Below are 15440 nucleotides of genomic sequence, written 5' to 3' on the forward strand. Positions count from 1 at the left end.
AGCAACTGAAGATTTCCAACTTCCCATTACTTTAAGCATATTATTTTTCCTCACTGGGAAAACATAACATTATGGGGTTGTTTAGTTTCTACATCAGATTAAGAGAGTCATCTTTGATGTGATGCTGTGTTGATAATATATTATACTCGGATAACTTGCAGATTTTGTTTCTGTGTAATGTCTGACAACTTTTGTAATCAAATGCTGCAGAAGACGGGCAATGTGAGGACTTCCCAGGAGTTTCGCACCTGAGTTTTTCAAATGCCTTGGCCAACAAGAACTTTGTTCTGGTTCTTGGAAATCAGAGTGTCCTGCAGCTGGCTTGAGGCCTGAACTGAGGAGCTGGGGGAAAATGACTAGTGAATACATGTGACAATAGGGAAACTAAACAGAGAAAACCTGAAGGATTAACTAAGGAATTTAGTGAATTTATTGGTTCTATTTTGGGTCACTTTCAGTATTTCAGTGCTAATAATATTCAAAAGGTTATAGAGGTAGACAATATCTATTATTGACCAATGAATTTTTTTTTGCAAATTTTTGTATATAATTGAAAGCTTAAACCCACAACCTAAGAAATTAAAAAACACTAGCATTAGTATGTCTATGAACACAAATGCTTTAGTTGTCAGATGCCTGTTTTTCTTAGTTTCTCCACAGGATATGAATAGAAGGCAACAATCAATTATTTCTGTCGGGATCTGTGTTTTTCCTTGTTTATTTAGAGTTTTCTGTGTCCTTAAGTCTCTTCGTTGTCTTGTCCTCCCCTTGATTGTTCCCAGGTGTGTCTCGTTTCTGTGATTACCCTCCCGTGTATTTTACTCCACCTGTGTTCCTTGTTCCTCGTCGGGTCCTTGTCGTTGTCAATGTTGCTTGTCAATTCGTGTAGCCTGTTGCTACCAGTGCTGAGCCCTAGCCTTCTGCTCAACTGTGCTGCCAGGTTTTTGGATTTTTGACCTTATTTTCATAATTAAAACTTCCATTATTCATCTCATCTGGGTCTACAGCGTCTGCCTCACCACCTCACCCCGCCTTTCATGACAATTTCATTATAAGTGGCAATCTAAATCTAAATTTTCTTTCCGGATTACGGCTACATCGGTGTAAAAGAAGCTAGTTGCTTCAAAAGACACACATCTTCACACACATTATGTCAACAGTCATTTATAAAAAAAAGACTGTTGACATGTTGATAGGAGATGGTATCGTATAAAGCGCAGTATTGCTTCTAAACATAGAACATGCATTCCAAATGTTCTCTTTTACTAACATCGAAACTTGACTCTCATGGTTTGAAAGGCCATGTGATTATTTCTAAGTCTTTATCAGCACTTCACACACTGCTGCTGTGCACTATACATAGAGAGTGACTTAGAGGTGCAAAGCCTTCACACCATAGAAATAGATTCATCATGATGGCTACACACAGACAGATGGAAAAACTCAGGAGTCCACATGAAATATCCCAGGTTCAGCCAATGTTATCATCATGGATCACAACGAAACAGGATTTAAGGCTATGCGTAAATGCTGAAGAATTGCGCCAAGGCATTGCGTGAAATTAAGAAAAATGTCAAACAGTAACCCTTAACAGTCTGAGTCAACGTGCTATCAATTTCAGACCCTTCAGTTATTGTGCAACATCAGCAGAAGTTTGAATTTGTAGGTCAAACCACATCTAATCTCAGTACATAGCCGAGACTAAGACATTTTTCTTGCACATTGTCGCCGGCATTTATAGTCACATATACATTATGATCACAATGTCTTTAAAGATTCAGTAGCTTCCATCTGTTCTCTCAAATAACACGTGAGTGGCATGACTGAGGTGTCAAACAGTGTTGATTATCTAACAGGATGTACATTTTGCTGTGCCCCAGATGCTTGCTCCCACATGAACTCACTTCAGCTTCAGTGTTGATATTATATGCTTTTCATTACATCTGTCGACAGATATTAAAGCCACCAGCAATGAATAGTTGCGGTGAGGACTTGGCCACACATCTTTGTACAAAGCCATATGTTGCAACAGACATAAGTGATGGCAGATTGTGGCTAAAAGCTCCTCTCTGAGGTGTTGAGCTTCTGTTTTCTGCAAGAACCTCTGCAGCTGCTTACTAACACCTTAAAGGACAATGTTTTCCTTTCTTACTGAGGCTGTCGGCACAAATAAGGTTCATTCATACAGGGTAACTCATTCAAACATGGATACATGTTTAGAGCTGGACTGGTTGTATAATTTCATTAATTGATGGCTGGCAGGTTTGAATGGATCTAGAAAGTGTTCACACCGTTGTTTTAGATGTAAACAAATCAGACTGCAGTATGTTTAGCTTATATATAACACTGTTCATTATCCATCCAACCATCCGTTGTCTTTATTTGTGCGTCTCTACAGGTTCCTGAGGAGCTGGTGTCTGTCTGCAGCAGTCATTAGGCAGGTAGGGCAGGTTTACCACGAATCGTCAGAGAAATACCCAGGACAGCTAACCATGTTCACACTCACTCATACCTACAGGACATTTAGAGAGACCAATTCATCTAACTGTAATCTAATTAATCTAACTTATTTATAATAGTTTGGTCCTCCACCAGGTGGCCCAGGGCAAATATTTGATTCTGTAAATAGGCTTTTGAGAAAAGCACCAACTGTGTTAGAGGTAGAAGTGTCATAAATATACACATTAAATATGATGCATTTGTCATTGTGATATAGTAAACTCCCCATTTTTTTGTATCAGATTTTTATCCTGTCAGTGACCTTCCCTTCTTCGCAGTTTGAGTGCCTGCTCCTACAACCTAAAATGGTTCCATTTGAATCCATTATTAACCTTCACGCCTTGGTACTAATTGATATTTGATTGATGTTGCGATCACATCTCTGCCTTGGAACAGTGTCCAGGCACTGAACCTAAACCTTGAAGAGGCAAACGGCAACCCTCTGATCCTCAGCTCTCACGTACGCAGGACATACCACAGCTGTGTGGCGCAGCCAAGACAGGAGCAGTGATTCAGAGGAACAGATATGCCAGGAGGAACACAACAAAGATGAAAGAGAAAAGGGAGAGGGAAACTTAAACAGGGGGAATGCATTGAAGAAGCGCCACAGAGCCAAGCAGGAAAACTTCTCTCCTATTCACCCGACTTGCTCCATCTGTTTGGGACGCACTGACCTGCAGCGGGCCGCTGGCTGGCATGGTGGATCTCATCGACGCCAGGTCGATGTCGCGTCCCTGCTCTCCTCTCTCCGTCTTCCCCAGTCCCTGCATCGTCAGGCCTACAGCGAGTTCTCCAGACGTCGAGATAAAGACACGCTTTAGAGTTGCTCTCACAGGAGCAAAAAAATGCCAATGCGACGATGGCAGAGGTCGATACAGGCAGCGGGAGAGACCCTGGAAGCCAGGCACCAAGTAAGGCCAGGCAGGACAACAGAGAGACAAACAAATGGCTTATTCAGTCCATCCTGGTCTCCTCCTCTCACTGATTCACACTTTGCAATCTGTCTGTTTGTTTCTATTTTTTTTTAGATACTAAATCTATTATAGTTTGTTAAAACCTTGAACACAATCCTAATACACAGCGGAAAAATATTCTCCAATATTTGAAAATGATCTGTACTATTACCACACTGCCATTTCTACTTTGGGTTTTGTGCAAGAAATTCACTGGACCATAACAATAGACTTTCAGGAGACTCACCACTATGATGCCTTGACACAGAATGCCGGCTGTCAGCAATTGAAATATGGCAAATGTTAATTATTCTCATTTAAAAGCGTAATGTTTGGCCTCATTTAATGCCAGACAGTTTTTAAAAAGTATCAGTAAATATCTGGTTACAGTTTTATATTCTATATTAGGTCTTTATCTCAAGTAAAGATAAAGATTTTCAGAGCGACTTGTGTATTCACCTTGGGCCACCTGCTCATTGTAGTTATTCTGCTGTAGGTTTCTCTTTAATAATAAGACCCGGCTCATCGTGCAATTTCATTTCTTTTGAGCTGATTAAACTTCCAGAAAGTCCCTGCAGTATGAGCTGCTTGAGCAAAGGTTTTGATTTTGTGGCTTCATTCTCCTTCTCCCTGCTGTCTATCGAGGATTTTGAGGCTTCATGATGGCTGTTCATAAGGCAGTGATAGATTTTTACTTATGCTTACTTTATTGGACTGAAAGTTACTAAAATAATCTCTACATTGGTGGTTAAACACAAACTTTCCTACCCACAGGCATTTCATTTCGGTTCCTAGAAGAAGCTTACACAAGACGGCTCATTTAGCCAAACCTCTGTATTTTCTGGTTCCAAGAAAAAAAAGCAGTATTTGGAGGATGACATTTACAGATCCTCCTCCAAATTATAAATTCTGATGTCGACAGAACAGCTTAAGTTATTTGGTAAACAAGTTTATTTATCTCTCCCAGTTTGGTTTGTGCCAGGTGGATAAATGCTATTTTGGAAAGGTTTTGGTTTACCTAAGATGAAAGATTGAGGTTTGAGAGGGAATGCATTCACAGATTCTAGATTGCTTATACATGTCAATATTTCCGTATGTTTTGCTTCGAATCTTTTAGTGTAGTGTTAAGCAATTACTCTGCAAGCTTCCAGCTTTCAAACTTCAGGGTTTTTTTTCAGTTTTTTCATGACCATTTTCAGAAGGAAAATGCTTAAAGCATTTGAACCGAACATATGTATGACCTAAGCACAAATCTGGCACCTGCTTTGTTGACATGTAAACAAATTTTGAAAATAAAATTCAAAAGTTCATTAAGAACAGTTTAAGCCTATAAAATTCATTTCAGTTTACAACTGTGTAAACAAATAGAAAACACAAGTTAGGTCCTAACATGTAAACTGATAAATGCACAAATGTGTTTTGCCAAAGTTTTAACTGAAGAGTATTTAAGGAAAATTAAATTGGCAAGTAGTTATTCTTAAGAAACCGAGAGAAATGGTGGAGGTGTGTCAAATTACAGAAGAACTGGCAGCGAGTTTTGCAGAGTCACATCTCTCTGGAACGAACTGTTAATATTTACAAGCATTCAGAAAGCACGGTAGAGTCTGCGCCATGGTTTATGGCAGCAAACCATGGCGCTCTCCATTGTTGGCTGCTAGCTAATAACTGATGAATGCTGTAAACTACTGCACACTAACATACTGACATTTTGATTAGTTTGGCATCTGATCAAAAGGAACATCTATTTACCAACAGCTTTGTACTTCACCATGTCTCTGGGGAAATCCTGGGTTCTGTTTTTGTTTGCTTCTTGTTCTTCCATCCATCTTCCCAGGTTTCTGTTTCCTGGTATGAAGTTTCTCCTGAAACGAAACTCATTATGTCATTATAGAAGGACTGCATCTTACTGCAACTATACTCTACTCCTTCACAGTTTCACAGCTTTCTAAAGCCATTGGAGTACTACTGGATTTGATGGGCTTCATTTGAATGTGAAGTGGTGACTGACTTTACTGCACTCTCAGTATCTTAGCCTTTTCTGTTCTCCATTCTTGGCCATGCTGTCTGATAGCACCGCCACACAAATTTAAAATTCAAAATCTGCATAACTTTCCTAAACGTATGGAAGGTTTCTGCATCTCCACCGTCAGTTTTAGTCATGCTGAGAACATGCATCTCTTTGCTGTGTGAACTCAAGACTCCTGCTTGCTCTTCCAACAGCCAGACTTTTTGATGGAACATTCCTTGCAGGATCTTTATCACCAGAATAGAGAAAGTTCTCAACATGGCAGTGAGCTATATGAATAAAACTGACTTGACTGGGCTTGCTGTGAAAAATTATCGCTCGTTCTCCCCTAGAGTCATTTGAATCCATTAAGAAGAATGACTCATGTAGTTTGTGAACATGAAAGTGATCAACATATCATCTCATACATAGCTGTGGTGGAGAGAACAGCATCAAAGTGAAGTGCTGTTGCGTTAATCATCAAGACAAATTGTATTTTTCTTTCTTTCTTCAAAACATCTGCGGGCATGACAAAAATCTCTAAACAGAGTTCTGTTAATGGTAAGCTCAGATAAGTTGGGTGTGATTAATATACATGTCGAGTATATGAGACATTTCTAGTAACTGGAGACCGGCAGGATAATTAAAGGTTCCTTGAAATGCCAACTGCTTTTAAAACCTTGTAAACAATTTGCGTGGGAAATGGTACCGAAACTCAATAGTCCAAGAGGACATAACCTGTGCTCTCCACTGTGACTCGGTGGGAGAAATCAATCGTATCTGATAATAGTGGAGGAAAAGTCGACGATTGCAGGTCAGAAAAACCAACTGTAGGTTTGTCAATCGGACCGGCTAAAGAATGTTTGAAGAAAGATGTAATTTAGCAAGGTAAGCCACGAAACACAACAAGCTTAACCTTTGGTAACCCTAACCTGTGAATAGACATCCCTCATTAATGCGATGCAACAGCTAACAGGTGATGCGGTATAAAGAAATCTCAACATTTATCCACTATCTTGTTTTAATGAGTTTCTCTTTTTTCTAGTTTGGAGGTTTTCTTTAAATATGTCGGCATCACTGCATTTGTATTTCCAGCATAAATATTATTCATCATCACCATCATCATCATTATGATTCATTCTTTGATTCTATTAACAGCTTAGTTGCATTTATTTCTCAGGAGGTGTTAGAGGCGGCACTGATTATTTAGTAAACTATTTCTTAATAGTGAAATTGTCCACTACACAATTTACTCATGTTGAAGGTTTTCGGACATTTTGAGTGTGAGATTTATTTTTTCACACACATTTACCAGCCGTGCCAATATGCCAGCGATGTAAAAATACTCATAAAATACAAGTCTTAACATTTGCATGGTTTGAAGTAATAAATCCAGATACGCACAATCAGATTCAACGCAGTCTCTGACTTCTCGGATTACTACAGAGAGAGAGAACAGATTCTGTTGAGTTATTGAGAAATCCTCCAATACATTAAAAATACTGTCAACATTTTCCCATTTCTACACGCCTTTTCTGACTTCTTTGACTAGAAGACTTGGTAATTTAGTGACCTACTAAAAAACAAAACTAGAGCAGGGGAATCATGTGCAGTTTTCACTAATTCTGCAAACTTTTGGCTTTTCATTACAAGTGGAACATCATAAACTCTTGTCTGTCCTTCAATCTGTCGTCGTTTTGCCGTTACTTTTATTTTCCTTCTAATCATCTAAAGCACTTTGAATTACATTGTTGCTGAAAATGTGCCACTCAAATAAACTGGCTTGTCTGGGTTGCCATAGTAAAAATGTTTTGTAGAGAAGAAAAGCACTGCCAAAACTCACTCCTGCTATGTGTGTGCTGACTTCACTAAACAATGTTTTCAGCAGTTCAGACAGCAAATGCTTTATGCTCACTCTATCCATCCATTGATGCAACTGACGAGAGTTAGGAACCGCATTGGAACTACGTGTCTGAATATGACTTCAGCTTGAATCATAAACCCTAATTTGCAAATTTATGCATCATGTCGCCTCTCTTTTCCTGGGAGCCTTTTTTTTATTTGCAGAACGTTGTACCTAAGAATAGTGACAAGTCCAAACAAGAAATGATACATTTCAGCTGTTGACGTTCTTTAAGTATTTGACCCATGTTTTATAATACCGAAACGAAAAAAAATCTCTCACTGTTGTAAAACAAACACTTTTTGTGCCGTGTGGTTGTAAAAGGAACTTAATTGCTAGCAGTTAGCATATTTCATGACGCTAAACCTGTCTTTCAGTGTTAGCAGCAGTGCTTCTCTGGAAGCGAGCTGGTGTTTAAAACGGTTTTGTACTGGTTTTGAATGATTCCCAGGAATCAGCTGAGGCAACATCTGTTTGCAGACTCTGTCTTTTGTCAGCCTGCTTAGTTGTCTTTGTGTCATTTGTTCAGTGGCTCTTTCTGTTCCACACAAAGAGAAGGCTTCAGCAGCTGAGTGCCAGGCAGCGCTGACCTCTCACTTTCTACCTCTTTGTCACACTCACATGCATGTACAAATGCACTCTCTGCTAGACACTACCAGTCTCTCCTCCTATAAAGAGGCCTTTATGCACCAAAGAGCTCATTAGCAATGACAGAAACACATATTTCCTTGTCTTAACTTTATTCCAGTCACATTGTAAAAATGTAGAAGCTGATTATTTCTAAATTCAAGGACACACACAAACACATGCATGCAGGCTCTACCAGGAAGCCACTTCAAAGTTAACAGAGCAAAGTTGTACATCTCGGCTCCTGATGGCAGCTGATAACAGCAGCCGTGCACCAGCAGATCAAAACAAGCCTCCAAAGTCTTGCCCACACTCATGTACAAATATAGATGTATGTACGTACAGCAGGCGACCCGGGATGAGGGCGTAACAGATCAAAGCGATAGTCCGTGTTCCTGACAGAGCAACAGGTGCTCGTGCGCTTTTATCTTTCGCCTGGGCGGAAAGGTGGCGTAATTTTTTTTTTCTAGCTTAGAGTTCCCAAAAGCTTCCACAGTGACTTAAAACTTTCAGCATGAAAGCAGTTTGCTTAAATACATCATTGTTCCAATTATATAAAGTCATATAATGCAAAGCAGGCAGTGCAATGCTGTTGCTGATGTACATTTAAGGGTTTAAAGCACAATGTAAAACTAACATAAGTAGTTTATGACCTATTTGCTCACCATCTAAGTGAAATAAAATCTTTAAAATACAGCAAACAGAGACACTATATATTTTTTTCTTTTTAAACTAAAAATTGATAGTTTCAATTTCTTTTCCTTCTGAACGTTTGTTTTTATTTCCATCTGGTCTGTTCATTGATTGATCGCAATAAAAGTACTATATAAAAAGTGTGCAGATGTTGTAGCTTTCTAACACACTTAACACAAATATCTAACTTTGCTTTTTAAAGGTTCATTTTGTAGGCAAAGATGCAGCTAAAAACAAACCTTTGCTTCAGTCTCACCTGAGAGAAAACCGTTATGGATGCAGAAACACAGAGGGAGCCGTTCACAAACAGTGTTTGGATCAGAACAGAAACATGTTTAAGTTGATTGTTTCTGTATGTAAATGGGGTGATTTTTTATTTTATTTTTTTTTTCTGTAAACTATCTTGAGAGGCCATATTTTGTGAATTTGTACTATCTAGACAAACTGAATAGAATAGTAAATTAAACTGAGATCCAAACTGCTTGAGCTCCAGTGTGAAGAATGATTTGGGGAGGCAGGTCAGCTGCTGGTGTTGGTTCACTGTGTCCAAATTTGGCACATCTGTCCATCAGGACATCTTTAGAGCCTGATGCTTTCCTCTGCTGACAAGCTTTATGTAGATCCTGAATTAATCAGCAGGACTGAACTCCTGCCCACAACGTCCAAAGTACAAATGCCTTCTTCAACGGCCGTGTAACTTAACCCTGCTTCAAACTTCAGCTCAGCCTTCTCACTGACCCGGCTGCTGTGCTCCATGATGCTGTTCGTTCACCAGAGATGCATAATAAATCTCCCAGGCCTTCGGGGAACAGCTGATTCATGAGGTTAAATTACTTACAGATTGACTTTGTTTAGTAAATAGATATCCTCAAGGACCAGTTAGACACGCTTGATTTTTTTTTATTACAATTTGTGTTGCTCTTTTACATACATAAAATGTCAACAAAAAATAATGAAGTTTGTGGTTGTGTTGTAGGAAAGTGCGAAAAAGCGCAAAGGGCTAAATGCCTACATCTGCAAATCATCGTAGAATCAACAAAAGTTTACATTGTTACTCATGTTATGTAGTTTTATTCTTATCAAAGGGAGGGACATAATTCTCATAACTGATGCTGTGTTTTGTCTTCTCAAACTTGGTCCTGCTTTTTAAAAAATGTAAAAGTCTCGATCATTCATCATATAATAATCGTATCCAGGAGCACCATTCATTTTCCTTGGTGTTTGGCTGTACGCTCAAAAGTTGAGACAAAGACTAAATATTAGCCTTTTTAGTAGCGTTAAGACTGGACCCACTGTGCATATTAAGGTATATTTGCAAATTAAAATTGGTAGTTGAAAGTAGTTGAAAACTTTAGCTATTTCTCAGCGGCACAAAGTCATGTTGAGGTGTTTAGCCTCAAAGAAAAGTAACATTTAAATGATAAAATACTTTGTTTTTCAGTCAGTGTCTCCATAAAGTTAAATCATGCTGTGGAGTTCTGGGAATTTTGGTATAATAGAAAAAGCTAATTTAGCAAGAACTCCATTGTTATGGTTCACAGTCCAGAATTATGAAACTCATTTTAACTGTTTTATCTTCGACACCATGTCAAGTTTTGTTCAGTCCAGTTTTACAGTTTACTGTAAAATGATTTCGCCTCCATTATTTGTGCCACACAAAATTTAATAGGTTCCTTTCAAAGGAAATCATCAAAAAACCCACAAATGTTCTGACACACTTGATAAACCAGAACTCCCATTGTCTGAAATGGGTCAACAACGTAACGCCGTCGGTGTCGCTGCCCTGGATCTATTGCGCTCTCTCAGATGAAGACCAGCTGCTCCAGTTTAAAAAGAGAAGACAGCAGTGAAGGTGCGCTGGCTGCAGATGAAGTGATTCAGGATGTTAGACCAGGTTATCAACCGTGTGATTCAGGCCAGAGACGACGTGAATCACAAGGTCGCAGATGTGAATGTTTAATAAGCACTCTTGATGCTTGATGTGGACGTTCTTAAAACATTTCCATTGTGGAAAAAACGACTCCAACATAAAATAACATTATATCATTATTAGTACATGATCAGGAACTGGAAGGCAAAGGCTTTTAAGTATTTTATTACAAATAAAAAAACCTGAAAAGTGTGGGACGCACGTCGCTTCGTAGAACCTCCTTCTGCTCCAGTTGATGCTGCAGGTCTTCTACTTTCTGTTTCTTCCAGCTTTTTGAATTTCTGCAAACTAGGCTTATCACCTTAGCCACGTCTCACATTTCTAACTGCTGAACATCCTGTTCTTCACTTATTTGAGGAGGGTCAGAAGAGCATATATCCTGTTGAGCTGCAACTGAGTGCAAACCATTAATAAAAACATCGTAAAATGTACATTCAAATTTATTTAAACATTGTTACTAAATTTTTCTTCACATTTGCCTTTTCTTCATTCCAAAAAAGCTCAAGTTCCTCAGACGGACAGAGAGCGTTTGCAAAATTCACCTTTGTTACAGATTCTCTAATTGGATTTTGGTGAATGATCCACTCTTGGAAAATAGCCGTACAACAAGCTTTGTTGTTGTCATTCTTTCTTTTCTCAAGAACTGGCCGTTCCGCGTCTCTTAACTGCTGTGTGTTTGGCACCGCCCTGAATAACTGAGGTTATCATTGTCCCTGTCAGCACATTCAATCATAATTTAATCTGTATGCAGACATTCTTAGAGACCCCTGGCGGACGTATGTGGGCGGGTACGGATTGCGAAATTTGCAGAGCATGTGAGTCCTGGACTAGGAGTTGCACAAATTTTTGTTTTCTCATCTGGCCACAGCCTCTTCTTCCACATGTTTGCATGCTGCAAACTGCAACGCTCTCTCACTGCTACATTTCTGTTAAAGGCAAGAGCACACCATTTCTTACATGCCAATTGAGGTGTGGATGGGTGTAGATCCTCCAGAGTTACTACGGAGCTACAGAGACCTTGTCATAACAATGAAGTATGTTTAAATAATAAAATTGATTACACCTCATTTGCAGCCGTGAATTATGCAGTCTGTGTCCTTTTGTAGTGGAAAACACAAGGTGAGCCAAATGACTCGGCGGATGGCAGACGGCTTTAGGGGTTGGTCTGAGTTTCTTGAGGTATTGAGCAGAGGGTCAAGCGAGCGGAGCAGGAAGGTGATCTCTGAGATTTTCCCAGGGACCATCTGTGAGAACACACTTGAAGGAGACGAAGACTCAAAGGACACAGCCTATAACTAAGGAAGCAACAACAAAGCCCACCGGGTGAGACACGGCGGAGAAAGGAAGTTAGATGGTAAGTAGAGTAGTAGATTTCCACAGCAACTTCAATCACATGGTAATTTAGTGATCAATTAAAATTTTTTATCAGGTGTGAGTTGCAGAGAGATGGTACATATATATATATAAACTGTGTTGTCTTGTACCTTAAAATCCTTTTTATTTGGCATTTCAACACAGTTAAATGAGTTTCCTTCACTGCCAGCTCGTTTCAAACCACAGCCAACATCACACACCCCTTAAAAACTCAACCTCAATGACTTTAAATAATTTTCTATCACTTGAAAGCGAATCAATGCGTCGGAATAGTTACATCCAGCTTAGGAAAATCTGAGTGTAACGAATAGATAAAAGGTCAAAGTAAGAGCTGATTGACTTTACTTTTACTGTAGTTATGATCATCTAATCTCTTCTATTCTCCTCTGCCTAGCAAGGCATGCCTGCCCTTTAAATTACTTTAGCACAAAAAAAAACCAAACGCAACCTCATATTTAATCTACTCCTCGGTCTCCGGGGACAGGGGCCTTATTCATGTTAATTGCCTTCTAATTTAGACTGTTCTAACTGCAAGTGAGAACCTTTGCGGGGAAACATTGAGCTTTCTCACCAGCCTGCAGGGAGACGCACTTAATCACAGAGAGGAGGAGAGGCATGTGGAGAGTGCGGCTTTGTGTTGATATCAGGTGCAATCTGCTGAGCTGGACTCTAAATACAGACAGACTGGACTCTTTAGTGTCACTGTCTGGTAGGAGATTGTACTGCACAGTCACATTGTCCAACCATCCATCCATTTTCCGTACACCCTTGTCCCTAATGGGGTCGGGAGGGTTGCCGGTGCCCATCTCCAGCTACGTTCCGGGCGAGAGGCGGGGTACACCCTGGACAGGTCGCCAGCCTGTCGCAGCAGTCACATTGTGCTGATTGAAAAAGAAAAAAAGCCAGCTGCTCAAACTCAAAACACGTCATGAGGCTGCACAGACGAGGTAAAAGCTGCAGTCAGAAATCTGACTTGCTTGGAAGGTTTTGACTTGAGGCAAGAAAAAGAGAAACACATAAAAGCAGACTGAAAGAATGCAAAGAGAGAACAAGAGTAGTTGAGGCTGAATGCAGAGTCACTGAGGAGGGAAGTGACAGGTTCATAGTTGCAACACAAGATCTTTTTTACACCCACGTCCTTCGACCTGTAAGAAGACATCTCGCTGTATGGGAGTCATAGCTAAAGTAGGTTTAGCTTTGAGCACAGTGGATATATACAAACCAAAAAGGAAACGTATTAATCATGCTTTCAACTTCCTGTGCTAAAGTGGCGTTAATAGCTGCACTCCATCACTGTGGAGCTGAGCTGCAGAATCTTCCCTTTGCTCATGCATGTGAGCGGAGCTGAGGATGAAAGTTGTCTTCTGGTGTTTGTTTCTAAACAGATGCGAGCAGCATCCAGGGATCGAATCTTAAATGACTGTGTTTTCAAAGAAGGGAAACCAGATTTCTCTCCTGTGCCCCATAACTAATTTCTGATTAGTCGCAGCTGTCATGACGCCGAATAGCAGCTTTGGGAATAACCAGGAAATAACGAATGGTGGAATAATAGTAAAAGCAAAACAAATATGGACGATGTGAATCAGGTCAGAGGGTTACATCTGTTCACATTAGCCATGATTGTGATTATTTGAGATTTCTTAATAAGGCCAAATTGTTCAACATCATGTCAAATCCACAGCTATTGACATGAGATGAACGTTACATGTGTTGTGACGTCATGACCTCCGTACAGTGATGAGTGCATGTAAACTTCTGTAATTTATGCATTAAATGCTCAAAAATATGGGAGCTGATTTCTGCTGCATAATGTTCACACCTTCAACAGCGCAGCACATAAAAAAAGACTGGTTGTAACTCTGAAAGTAAAAGAGAGGCAGAAGTTAAAAGAGAAAGACACGACAATGCAGAACACACAGAAGTTCCTCTGTGCATTTTAGCAGAAGGCCCTCCTGCATGGCCTGCACAAAGTCCTAAGCTAAATTTGACAACCTGAGCTGAGTTTTGACAAGTTCCCCAACTTGCCATAACTCGTCAAATCGGATTCATTCTCACTGACATTTATAAATGAGGTAACACGACTGGCTGTTTGTTCTCCTGCAGGAATTATGGAGCCAAACAAGAATGTTTAACATAAAATCTGCTAGGATGATATCATCACCTTTAGCAAAATTGCAAATCTACTGAAGGAAAAGCTCACAATTATCTATAAACTTGTCATTTTATCTTATGAAACTCATCCATCTGCAGCTGACTGACAGCAGCCGAGGGGTTGAGGAGGAGAAAAATTAAAAATCACCTGATTGCGTATTTACAAAGAGAAGCAGAAGAGCACATATAAATACAAACATGCACACACATGCACTGCAATATCGGCACCCTTTCTTTGCATATTTCCGGCTGATATATTCTGAGCTCTCTCTCTCGCTCAAGCTTCCTCTTTTGCACGTTTGTGTCTTTGTGTGGCTTTTGTGCCGTTTGTGAGCTGAAAAGCCACATGCAATGTGTGTGTACATTTCCTGAATGTGCATGTAGGCAAATTACAACACAGAAAACCCTTTGAATCTGAGATTCTGAAAAAGGACTTTAATATTCTTCTGAACACTATGGGAAAGTTAAAAATGGAGTTATTTCTCAGTGGTCCAATTCCATCACCTCAATGGGGAGACGAAAAACACTCCAGGCTGGACATGATAAACAAATGGCTGATTAAAAGCTGCTCTGCCAGCTCAGTGACCTTCATCGATAACCTCTGGATCTATTGGCAGCACTTTCACCTTTTTGGAAGAAGTGGACGCAATCTTAATAAACATGGGATAAAACTACTCACTGCAAATCTTTTTCATTTTATCAACAAGGACAGCAACATGATTATCGCTTCAGAAGAACAGGCTCAAGGATTTCTGACTAGGAAGAAACACTCGACTTATCAGGAACAAAAACAAGCTGATACATCGACTGAAGACGGAGTGACTGGTTCCCTTCCTCCTTCCCCCCTCCCTCTCTGCTCACCCACTTATTCACAGGATTCACAAGATACACATGGAGAAATGTCTTCTGGACCGGAGTTTCTTAAATTTACAGATGAAATGAATCAACAGGTTGTACTTGGGGCGTCTCTCCTTAGTGCTCACGTAGCAGACCTCACTTCATTTAAGCCACCTGACTAACTTCCCAGAGGATCCATCACTCTGCGTTTCTGAGGTCTGAGGCCGGGGTCCAGACTTTATCTTTACACCCTTCTTGCTCCAGAATGTGTCTGGACCCCCGGCACTGCAGAACAGGACATTACCTGTCCGGATCACTAAAAGAAAATTTACAAGAAACAGAAACATAAAATACAGCTGTTTTAATTCAAACATCAGACTGATCCCCTGCCTAAAGGAACCTCAGACTGAAGATTTCTTGGCCTCCAAGTCACTTAAACTCTTTTAAATACCAGATCTCTCTGTGCTA

The 15440-nt window shown here is 40.0% G+C and overlaps 1 protein-coding gene across 4 annotated transcripts in view; it reads right to left on the reverse strand.

Moving 5' to 3' along the window:
- The window catches only part of LOC114161228 (ninjurin-2-like), a 31017-nt gene extending 26312 nt beyond the window's left edge, over nt 1-4705 (reverse strand). The window contains exon 1 of one of the 4 annotated variants that reach the window (XM_028044415.1): nt 3174-4693. In XM_028044415.1, the coding sequence (XP_027900216.1) occupies nt 3174-3269 (96 nt within the window). In that variant the 5' untranslated portion in view covers nt 3270-4693. Of the gene's footprint in view, nt 1-3173 lie in introns of all 4 variants that reach the window. The other 3 variants (XM_028044414.1, XM_028044413.1, XM_028044416.1) reach the window with 3 other exon arrangements.
- Nucleotides 4706-15440: the final 10735 nt, after the last annotated feature.

Source organism: Xiphophorus couchianus, chromosome 17 (genome assembly GCF_001444195.1).
Source record: "Xiphophorus couchianus chromosome 17, X_couchianus-1.0, whole genome shotgun sequence".
Classification (NCBI taxonomy): domain Eukaryota; kingdom Metazoa; phylum Chordata; class Actinopteri; order Cyprinodontiformes; family Poeciliidae; genus Xiphophorus; species Xiphophorus couchianus.